This window comes from Stenella coeruleoalba (genome assembly GCF_951394435.1).
Source record: "Stenella coeruleoalba genome assembly, chromosome: 6".
Classification (NCBI taxonomy): domain Eukaryota; kingdom Metazoa; phylum Chordata; class Mammalia; order Artiodactyla; family Delphinidae; genus Stenella; species Stenella coeruleoalba.
This window is the reverse complement of record NC_137151.1, coordinates 65,201,377-65,213,691: the sequence shown is the minus strand read 5'-3', so window position 1 is coordinate 65,213,691 and position 12,315 is coordinate 65,201,377. Positions and strand designations below refer to the sequence as shown.

At 39.6% G+C, this 12,315-nt stretch overlaps 1 protein-coding gene across 5 annotated transcripts in view; it reads right to left on the bottom strand.

The window, feature by feature from the left end:
* Positions 1 to 12,315, bottom strand: part of NOSTRIN (nitric oxide synthase trafficking) — a 70,374-nt gene that overhangs the window by 17,609 nt on the left and 40,450 nt on the right. For all 5 annotated transcript variants that reach the window (XM_079924469.1, XM_079924470.1, XM_079924472.1 and 2 more), the window contains 3 exons: positions 11,337 to 11,462; positions 6,514 to 6,612; positions 6,291 to 6,416 (listed from right to left, as the gene is read on the bottom strand). In XM_079924469.1, the coding sequence (XP_079780595.1) occupies positions 6,291 to 6,416; positions 6,514 to 6,612; positions 11,337 to 11,462 (351 nt within the window). The remainder of the gene's footprint in view (positions 1 to 6,290; positions 6,417 to 6,513; positions 6,613 to 11,336; positions 11,463 to 12,315) is intronic.

The window sequence follows — 12,315 nt, the reverse complement described above, 5'->3', positions numbered from 1 at the left end:
AACTCGACGAGATTGGTTTTATTCTCCCCATTTTACCTGTGACACTCAGAAATAAATGAAGGCCCAAGACGAAACAGCTAGTAAGTAATTACTGATGAAACCCAACTCCTGTGACTCCCAATTCTCCACCAGAGTCCACTCCTTCACATGTCTGCCTGAGGCTGAGGCCCAAGCTGACGTTACCTCTGCAGGTGAGCTCCGAGTGAACTGCAAGGATGCTTCAGTCCAACCCTCAGTCCTTCCTTGCTGGAGGAATGCACCTCATAATCTGACTCTCATGCCAGTCCAAGACTTCATTTGGTTTCTTTGGGGATGCCTATATTGTTCACAAATGTATTTCCACGGATAGATCACTACTGGATCAACTTGAGACAGATTAAACTGCCGTCGTTAACTTAAATTTGTCCTTCTCTTTCAAAAATTTGTCAGAAAGAAGATCAAAACCAGAGGAGGCATTTAAACTGCAGATACAATCTTTTGAACATGGCCTTTACAGTAACCTTACAAATATTTTTCACACTGATCACCAGCCCTCCAATATTCACATTCAGATAGTTCTCCTGTCTTACCCTCGTCCATGTACATTTCATAGCACTCTATAAAAGCCAGTCTACACTTATTGCCAATGACTATAAAGTCAGATTTTGGAGGTGTTTTGCTTTAAGAATATTAGGACAATCCTATTCACCCATTTGGAGATACAGTCCATTCTCTTAGACAACAGATACATAGTCGTTAGTTCTGCTGCACTGAAATGGCATAGAAACCAAAAATTCCCATGGGCACATCAAATAAGATAAACCATTGTGGCTACTTCTTTACATTTCAATAGGAGCTTAGTCAAATTTTCAAGGAGAATGACCCTTATTTTATTGACAGGTTAGCTGATAGAGGCATTTTTACAAGAAAGTAATAGATATATTTTATTGTACATTTTCCCATCTCAGTGATCACCTACACGGTTTGGAAGAAAAAAAAAAAAAGTACTTTCCCCATGTAATCAAATCTTCCTTTCCACTTCCATCTCTACCTTTGTTTCCGCTTTAACAGACATTGCTATTGCTAATTTGCTTTGCCTTTGCCAGGGTTGGAAAAAAAGATTCAATTAAAGAAACAGCCAGCCACTTATTGCTGTTTAGATGGTGGGAAGGAGAAAGCCGGTCAGAATTCATTATTATGTCAGATCTAACTGCCTTCCCCTCTCCCCTCATCTCTTGTTCCCTGAGTGGGGGTCCTGGGATGTTGGTTTTGGCTATACTTTTATAGGAGGACATGACCAGTGGTCCAGTTTTACACAGAGAGAGGGGTGAGCCTCCCAGACTGGACCTTGGAAGTTGAGTGAAATACAGCAGAGGGCCCAGGAAGGAGCAACCAGGAGTTTTTCCTGCAGATTTTGGTAATTAACGATCAGCATCTAGAACACTACAATTAAAACTAACAAGAGGGGAGTGAAGGACAAAATCTTTGAGGCATGACCTGACCCAAGAAGATAGAGAATTTAGCCCAAGAGAGCAAACAGGCAAGATGTCTGGGCTCTGACCAGGGACAATGATCAGTTTTTAGCAAGGAAGGTCATGTGATAGTAATCACCTAAATGTCCTCAAAATAAGCCTCTGGAATGGCAATTAATTTATGACAAAGGAGGAAGAATATACAATGAGAAAAAGCCTCTTCAAAAAATGGTGTTGGGGGCTTCCCTGGTGGCACAGTGGTTGGGGGTCCGCCTGCCGATGCAGGGGATGCGGGTTCGTGCCCTGGTCCGGGAGGATCCCACATGCCGCGGAGCGGCTGGGCCCGTGAGCCATGGCCGCTGCACCTGCGCATCTGGAGCCTGTGCCCCGCAACGGGAGAGGCCACAACAGGGACAGGCCCGCGTACCACAAAAAAAAAAAAAAAAAAAAATGGTGCTGGGAAAACTGGACACCTACATGCAAAAGAATCAAACTGGATTACTTTCTCTCACCATATATAAAAATAAACTCAAAATGGCTTAAAGACTTAAACATAAGACATAACACCAGAAAACTCCTAGAAGAGAACACAGGCAAAACATTCTCCGACATAAATTGTACCAATGTTTTCTTAGGTCAGTCTCCCAAGGCAATAGAAATAAAAACAAAAATAAACAAATGAGAACTAGTCAAACTTACAAGCTTTTTCACAGCAAAGGAAAGCATAAACAAAACGAAGAAACAACCTACAGAATGGGAGAAAATATTTGCAAAAGATGCGAACGACAAGGGCTTAATTTCCAAAATATACAAGCAGCTCATACAACTCAACAACAAGAAAACAAAAAACCCAATCCAAAAATGGGCAGAAGACCTAAAGAGACATTTCTCCAAAGAAGACATATAGATGGCCAACAGGCACAAGAAAGGATGTTCAACATCACTAATTATCAGAGAAACACAAATCAAAACTAAAATGAGGTATCACCTCACACCAGTCAGAATGGCCATCATTAAAAAGTCTACAAATAACAAATGCTGGAGAGGGTGTGGAGAAAAGGGAACTCTCATACACTGTTGGTGGGAATGTAAGTTGGTGCAGCCACTGTGGAAAACAGTATAGAGTTTCCTCAGAAAACTAAAAATAGAATTACCATATAATCCAGCAATCCCACTCCTGGGCATATATCCAGACAAAACTGTAATTCAAAAAGATACATGCGCCCCTATGTTCACAGCAGCACTATTCACAATAGCCAAGACATGGAAACAACCTAAATGTCCACTGACAGACAAATGGATAAAGAATACGCGGTACATATATACAATGTATATACTACTTACCATAAAAAGAACAGAAAAATGCCATTTGCAGCAACATGGATGCAACTAGAGACTATCATAATAAGTGTAGTAAGTCAGAAAGAGAAAGACAAATACCATATGATATCACTTATATGTGGAATCTAAAATATGACACAAATAAACCTATCTACAGAACAGAAACGTAAAATAGATAGCTAGTGGGAAGCAGCCGCATAGCACAGGGAGATCAGCTCGGTGCTTTGTGACCACCTAGAGGGGTAGGATAGGGAGAGTGGGAGGGAGGGAGACGCAAGAGGGAAGAGATATGGGAACATATGTATATGTATAACTGATTCACTTTGTTATAAAGCAGAAACTAACACACCATTGTAAAGCAATTATACTCCAATAAAGATGTAAAAAAATATATATTGAAAAAACGAAGAAAATGAAAACACTGACAACAACAACAACAAAACCAGAATTATGGACATAGAAAACTGACTGGTGGTTGCCAAGGGGAAGGGGGATGGGGAAGGGATGGAGTGGGAGTTTGGGTTAGCAGATGTCAGCTTTTATATATAGACTAGATAAACAACAAGGTCCTACTGTATAGCACAGAGGACTATATTCAATATCCTATGATAAACCATAATGGAAAAGAACATAAAGAAAGAATATATATATATATGTATAACTGAATCACTTTGCTGTATAGCAGTAATTAACACAACATTATAAATCAACTATACTTCAATAAAAAATTAATAAACTCAAAATGGATTAAAAACTTAAATGTAAGACTTGAAACCATAAAACTTCTAGAAGAAAACACAGGCAGAACATTCTTTGACACTGGTCTTAACAATATTTTTTTTGAATATGTCTCAGGCAAGGGGAAGAAAAGCAAAAATAAACAAATGAGACTACATCAAACTAAAAACTTTTGCACAGTGGAAGAAACGTCAAATGAACACAAATGAAACTTCCAACAAAACGAAAAGGCTACCTACTGAATGGGAGAAGAAATTTGCAAATGATTTGTCTGACAAGGGGTTAATATCCAAAATATACAAGGAACTCATACAACTCAACATCAAAAAAACCAAACAACCCAATTAAAAACTGGGCAGAGGACCTGAATAGACATTTTTCCAGAGAAGACGTACACATGGCTAACAGGCACATGAAAAGATGCTCAACATTACTAATCATCAGGGAAATGCAAATCAGAACCACAGTGAGCTATCACCTCACACCTGTCAGAACGGCCATCATTAAAAAGACAACAAATAAGTGTTGGTGAGGATATGGGGAAAAGGGAACTGTGGTACACTGTTGGTAGAAACTACCATACAATCCAGCAGTTCTACTCCTGGGTATATACCTGACGAAAGCAAAAACATTAATTTGAAAAGATATATGCACCCCAGTGTTCATTGCAGCATTACTTACAATAGCCAAGATACTGAAGCAACCTAAGTTCCCATCAATAGATGAATGGATAAAGAAGATTTGTCATATATATAATGGAATATTACTCAGCCACAAAAAAGAATGAAATCTTGCCATTTGTGACAACATGGATGGACCTAGAAGGTATTATTCTAAATGAAATAAGCCAGACAGAGAAAAACAAATATTGCATGATTTCACTTACAGTGGAATCTAAAAAAACAAAGGAACAAACACAACTAAACAAAAACAGAATCATAGGTATAGAGAACAAACAGGTGGTTGACGGGGAGAGGGTAGAGGAAGAAAGAAATAGGTGAGAGAGATTTAAGAGGTACAAACTTTCAGTTACACAATAAATGAATCATAGGTATGAAATGTACATTGTGGGGAATATTAGTCAATAATAATGTGATAACTTTGTAGGGTTACAGATAACAACTAACTTTATCATGGTGATCATTTTGTAATGTATAGAAATATCGAATCACTGTATTGTGGTCCAGGAACTAACATCATGTTGTAGGTCAATTATACTTCAAAAACAAACAAGCTCATAGAAAAAGATCAGATTTGTGGTTACCCGAGGTGGGCGCTGGGGAGAGGAGGAATTGGATGAAGGTGGTCAAAAGGTACAAACTTCCAGTTACAAGATAAGTAAGTACTGGGCATGTAACGCACAGCATGATAATAGAATGAACACTGCTGTGTGTTATATATGAAAGCTGTTAGGATAGTAAACCCTAAGAGTTCTCATCACAAGGAAAAAGTTTTTTTTTCTATTTTTTTAAGGTTCTATCTATATGAGAACGGATGTTCACTAAACTCGTGTAATCATTTCATGATGTATGTAAGTCAAATCATTATGCTGTACACCTGAAACATACAGTGCTGTACACCTGAAACATACAGTGCTGTATGTTCATTATATCTCAATAAAACCAGAAGAAAAAAGAAAAGATATAATCCTCTAATTAGGTTAAAGTTTTTCAAAGGCAAGGACCAGAAAATAATTTGCACCTCCTAAGATTCATGCCTCTGTGTGATCCCTTCCCCTTGAGTGTGGGCTGTTTATTGACTTGCTTCTAACAAATAGAATCTGATGAGATGTCACTTCTGAGATTAGCTTATAAAAGACTATGCTTCCATCTTGGACACTCTGGCTCTGTCTCTCCTGCATTGCTAGTTCCAGGGGAAGCAGGCTTATATGCTGTGAGCTCTCCATAGATGGAGAGACCCACACGGCAAGGAACTGATATCTCCAGCTAAAACCGTTCCCCAGGACCAGAGGCTTGCCATCAGCCACGTGAGTGAGCTTAGAAGCCGATCATCTCCCAGTAGAGCACTGAGATGTCTGCGGTCCCAGCTGACACCTTGATTACAGCCCTGTGTGGGACTCGGGCACCCAGCTAACCCACACCTGGATTTCTGACCCACAGAAACTCTGAGATAATAAATGTTTGCTTCAAGCTGTTGAGTTTGGGGGTAAGTTGTTATGCAGCAATAGACAAACCAATGTGATACACAGTATTTATAGAGTGTGAAGATTCAGTCTTGGGGGGAGGGACAGATCAGGAGTTTGGGATTGACATGTACACACTGCTATATTTAAAATAACCAACAAGGACCTACTGTATAGCACAGGGAACTCCGCTCAGTACTCTGTAATAACCTAAATGGGAAAAGAATTTATAAAGGAATAGATACATGTATATGTGTAACTGAATCACTTCGCTGTACACCTGAAACTAACACAACGTTGTTAATCAACTATGTTCCAATATAAAATTAAAAAAATTTTTTAAATTAAAAAAGTAAATGAAATAAAATATTTCCTTCAAAAAAAAAAAAAAAGATTCAGGCTAAAACCCTGTTTGGAGTTCTTCCCTTGCAGAGAATACCAAAGACAGGTTTGCATTGCCCAGTCTGTAAACCACACAGTTTTTAAATTTATACGGACTGTGAAAAAGTCAATATTTTTGTTTCCTTTACAATTGCTCTCAATTCTTTTCAAAATGAATCCCTCAGTATATGACTAAGGTTTCCCATGAATGAAACTTCCTTCCATCCCATACTTACAAAGTAATCAGTTAATAGGAACTCAGATTTATTTTCTGTAGATGAAACTGCGGTTTCTTCCACGAGAGCCTGGATATCATTTTCGACATCTATCTTGCTGATGGCGCAGTGGATCTGCGTGTGGCACTGCAATGCCGAGGAAAGCAGAACAAGGTTGCAGAGGACATGTTTCCCGCCAGTTCTTACCATGAATACCAGAGATGGCGAATTCTTTACTACTCACTGTGGTCAGGGTTTGGCCAAAAACAGAAATATGTTGTGAGTACTGGTTTAAGTTATTGCATAAGAGTTGAATTCTTTCCTTCTCCAGCTCCAGGATGCTCTGAGAAGGATGAAAAATGAGATTAGATCAGCCCACTGTTATACAAAACTGAAGTCACCCACTAAGCACAAACACAACAAAGAAAGTCTGAGTGAGCGGTCCTGTCTGTGCCTCTTGATTACATTATATGCACACTGTGGAGGGGGGTAGTTTCCCAGGACAGGAATGTGATTTGATGTCTGTCTTATTTTATCCTCCATTAGGATCAATTTAACTCACACACTTTCTCCAGGCTTTTGTGGGCCAAAAAGCACATAGGTTGATGCCACAGGTTACCTGATGTTCACGAAGAAGGGGGAGAAAGGAATCATTTGAAAAGAATCTGTGGGTTCCAAAAAAAGAATGAAGACCAGTAAAACCCACGTCTGTATCTTGGAAATGCAGTCAGACACTAAGTATTTCTAGAATTGTTTGCAGCACATACAAGGCATTCTGCCGGTTCCGGCAGGGACAACGATGATGAGATGCAAATTCTCTGCTTAAGGAAATTATGTGATGAGAGCAGAAGCTTAAAGTCTGATCAATTCATCATCCTGACCTAAAATTAGGCCTGGGGGTCAGAGACCACTCTTGGAAGGTGGCAACACAGCCTCCCTGTTTTATGCGGGATGACAAAAATTCCACTTTTAGAGTTTTATGGCTTTTAGCTAGGAAGAGTAAATAAAGTAAGGGAGGTCACATTTGCCTTGTCAGCCATTAACATTTTAGAAAAAGTTAGTTATTTGACTCTCACCCCTCACTGCTAGCTGAGCTACAGACTGTTTGTTTTGAGGAAATACAGGGACGCTCAGCAACTAGGCATTGTTCAAGAAGGCTGGGTCAAGTGGAAATGCAGGGGGCATTCCTAAGCCTTGTGAGGGCCATAGGAGGCTGCTGGGTATGTGCCCAGAAGCCCATGGGCTTCGACAGAGGTGGCAAGAGTCCAAGACAACATGCCTCATCCCGTTTCTGTAAGGACAAGGCCTGGGCTTTCCCCCTTTATCCAGAGGCTAGGTTGGTTCCTTTCATACCCGCCATCCCACCCTGCTTCTTCCCACACAGTAAAGAGTACTCATCAACAGTCTTTCCTGAAGAAGAAAGCCTTCTTGGGCAAATTGGTGGGTGGCATTATCGTGGAAGTAAGAAGGGCGGACTGTGTCTCAAGGCCTTTGGTAGGGTGGAGGTGGGGAGACATCACAAAGGCCACTGGCTTCTCCCATCCTGTCTTTCAGCACACCTGCAGGGGCCACTAGCCTGTCCAGCCTGGTGTTCCTTTATACCCTTGTGTGTAGACTGCGTTCACATCCTGCTGTTATTTAATCTATGGTATATAATCATTAAATTTTCAAGAAATTTATTTGTGTAATAGTTACATAAAGTTTACCTGTTAACCAGTTTTAAGTGTACAGTTCAGTTAAGTCCATTCACATCATTGTGAAACCATCACCACTACTCATATCCAGAACTTTTTTCATCTTGCAAAACTGAAGCTCTGTACCCATTGACAATAATTCCCCATTCTCTCTCCCCTCATCTCCCCTGGCAGCCACCATTCTACTTGTTGTCTTCCATGAATTTGACTACCCTAGGTATCTCTTATAAGAGGAATCATACAATATTTGTCTTTTTGTGTCTGGTTTATTTCACTTAGCATAAAGTCTTCAATATTCATGCACATTGTAGCCTGTGTCAGAATTTCCTTCTTTTTTAAGGCTGAATAATGTTCCATTGTCTGTACTTACCACAGTTTGTTTACTAGTATATAGTCATTTTAATGCTGCTATTAAATGCAAGTGGTAAGAAGCTGGCAGTAACTGTGAACATCTGTGTCAACCACATGCAGATTTCAATTCTGTACCAAGTGTCCTGACATTTGAATCGGGAAGCCTAGAGCTCTGTTCCCCCATGGCTACCTTTTTTGTCTAGTCAGAAGCTGCATAATTTTTGTAAGTCAATGGGAATGAAATACCTTTGTTTCTGCTCTTGGTCTCCTGAGTTCTTCTCCAAAATCTCAAGTACCAGCCATTTAAATGTGCCCTCTGTCCCCCAGGTACAGGTTTAAAGACACAGAAGAGTAGCCTAGCAAATGTAATGCTTCATCAAAGGGCATGAATCATATGCCTCCTCTAACAAATATGTAAAATAAATTCTGCTCAGTGTCTTAGACCTCAAGTGGGACAGTCATCAAAAAGAAAGAGTCTTTATATTATGGGAAAAGATCTAGAAAGCAGCTGTTCTAGTTTAGCACCGTGAGCAAAGGACAGGACAGAAAACAAAAGCCAGGTTTGGGGAACACACATCCCTGCTGGGCAGCTGTTTCTTTACTGTGACAAGTGCTGAGCCACTAGCATCAATCTGAGACTAGAATAACCAGTGTCCCTTGGTGGCAATGGCAATATTTAAAAGATTTTAATTTCATTTCAGGGAAATCATTAAGATGATCTTCTATGTCTGCTCGTGAAGAGAGGCTGAGACAAATTCCACTGTGGGAAGTGGAAATCCGTATCTCATTTAATGAATTATTGCTTTCTATTATTTTGTTCTTTTTGTATAAAATAGGTCATAGAGAAGCAAGATACTCTGGAGGACCTCAAATTATCCTCCTGTGCTTTCATAATAGCACATGAGAGGAAAGTGGGATCAAAGAGTTATCAAGGAAGAGTAAATGGAGAGGCTGTCTGGGGCCCAGGCTTCGTGATGATGCACACTCTTCATTCATGCTTTTCACTTCCTGCTGTCCTGACCTTCCGGTTTGTACTACCCGGGGAGATTGGAATGACTTCATTTTCATCTAAATTGTTTTCATAAAACTGATCAAAGAAGTACCTTGTTTTTTCTATAGCACGAACTCTCAAACTTCAGTACGTCTAGAGATCACCTAGACCCCTTCCTAAAATCATTCAGAAGTTCTGACTTACCCCGTCTAGGAAGGCACTCAGGAATCTGAATTTTAACGAGCACCCTTGACATTGTCTTGGGGCCATAAAAGGCTACAAGAAAATAAATTTTAAAATCATTTATAATTCTTCCACGTAGAGATGACCACTGTTAACATTTTGATGTATTTTAGTCTGTCGAGGTATGTGTATGTATGATTTTATCTTCCTAGTTATCAACCAAATTATTCAAATTGGTATCCTGTTTTTTCACTTAACATTATACATAAGCAGTTTCCAATGCCACTAGTCTCCAAAACACCATTTTAATTAATAGTGCCTTGTGTAGAGTGTATTGATTTATTTAGTCATCTCCTTAATTTTGGCCATTTGTATTACTTCTTCTCTTTTACTTTTAATGTATTTTTAACAGAAATCTGTATTTTGTTTTTCATCTACTTCCTCAAGATGGATTTATGGAAAGGAAATTAGGTTTTTCAACCGAGGTTCTAGGAGAGAATTAAACCCTAATGTCCTAAGGCATCTGTTATCTGCAATGAGTTACCATTGCTTCTCTGCATCTAGAGGCTATTAGTCACTACCATCCTTGGGGAACTGAGAAAACAGTCACTCACATTATTTTCTGTGTTCTGTGGTTCAGATGAGGAACACTAGTTGATAATGTGAACATTTTTAAGGCTGTTTGCATTTATTGCAAAAGGCTTTCTAAAATAATTCCTCTAGTAAATACTAACAGTACCAAACATTTGATTTGTGGTCACTTTTGATAGAGTGGCTATTATTATCATTATCGTTATTATTATTTGGCCACACTGAGCTTTCCACACTTCTAATAAAATTCCATTTTAATTGAGTTCAGCCCACTTTTGTTATGTGTCTTCATGAATATCACATTTTACTCCTGTTGTTTGCAAACAACAGAGAATGAGGAATACATAGTGTAATATGTGAGTCAATGACTTGTTGGTATAGACTGAGTATGTACAAGCCAACGAAATACTAAGTAAGGGAATCCTTATTGGTTACAGTTAGGCAAGGATGACTCGACAGGAGTATCTCAAGTGGGTCTAGTAGGGCTTGGTTTGGCACTCAGGGGGCAGAGGCTAGCTCTAAGCAAGAGGATAAGCTTAGAACTTAAACTTAGAACTCTTATGGGAGTAAGAGGAACTGTGTGAACTCAAAGGAAGAGGGGGGAGAAATACCAGTGGCCTCCAGCATGGTGGTAGCAATAAACCAGGAAACAAAGAGGATGAAAGGAACCTTTCTTTTTTTATGGAGATTCTGACTTGTAGTAGATTCTCTACCTGATTTGGATTCTAATTAAAAAACCTAGAGTCTTAAATATTTTTAAAGCTCAGTTGAAAGAAGCTCTTTTGAAAGGTAAATGATATACATCTTGTCACCATCACGAAGACCTTATAAGCAAAGAAGATAATTTCCATAGTTTCAACATAAAAGTTGGGACTGCTGAAAGCAGGCTGGGGTGGAAGGAGAAGGTGGAGGAGGTCCCTAACAGGAGAAAAGGACACTGAGAAAAAGGAAGGAGAGACCTAGTAAGAGCCTCTGATAAGGGTCCTTAGTAACAGCAATACCTAACACATCTCGAAGGCCAGCTAGACGTCCGTTACACCAGGAATCCTGGCAGCCATACCAGTAAGAATCATAATTATCTCCTGTTGTTGTGATATAGATAGAAAAATGAGACGGATGGAGACATCTAGGTTAAGTGTTGTTCTCATAGCCCTTGAAGGGTGCCTAGAAGATAGAATGCGAGCAGTGATTTCTCTCCCACACAAAGCTCTTTGGAAAAAGAAAGAAAGAAAAAAAAAACTTGAATGCATAACTTACCTGGAAGCAATTTTCCAGTGTGTTCTCCCATTTCAGTCTGGTAGAACAGCTGGCCATGTTTTTTTGGTAGTAATTTTCATCTTCTTTTGACAACTTCTCAGTTGATTTTTTCAGTTTATTGAGGAGCTAAGGTAAAACATCAGTGTCACATATTTATGAACGCATTTATGAAAGCCCTTTGTAATTCTGGAGAAAGAATTATATGCATCCCAATGATGGTTTCTCATCTCCCAGCTAAAGTCATAAACAGTGACGAGAGATGACAAAATCAAAGACCTTTCTCAGAAAACAGGGATGTCAGAACTGAAAGGAAACCTAAGAGCCTTTCAATAGGATTCCTACAATTTTTCACATGAGGAAATGGAGGTCCTTAAATACCATGTGATATGCCCACTTTCATCAGATGAAGGAAGAGGTCAAATGACAGGTGCAGAGAAGCAAGTACAGATCAGGAACCTCCAACTCAAGACTGTAATCTACCAATGATTCCCATTCTCTTATTTCGTAAATCCTTCAGGCCTCCGCATTTCTTACCGGGACAGGTAGAGATTTGCACAATCAGATAATTTATAAAACTAGCATTAGGCCTGGAGACCATCCTCTCACTTCACTTTCACTATTTAAACTCTGCATTATAACTCTGGAATCAGACTTCAGGATTAGAGTCCTGGTTCTGACTACGAGTGAGTTACTTAAATTTCAAAAGCCACAGTTTTGTCATCTCTGTGACGGGGACAGCGATGCTCCCACTTCACTGTGTTGCTCTGAGGAATCAAGCAGGTGATACAGGTAAGGAACAGGGCACACTGCTTGACAGTTAGTATAGCACTCAAAGACTAGTGAGTGTTACTATTACTAGTGAAGAAAGAGCCTGAGATACATGCCATTGTTCACTGCAAGTTATGGACAGCTTGACAAATGCTTTCCTGTTATCCTGACCCCCAATGATACGCTCCTTCACAAAGAGCCCCTTCTAGCC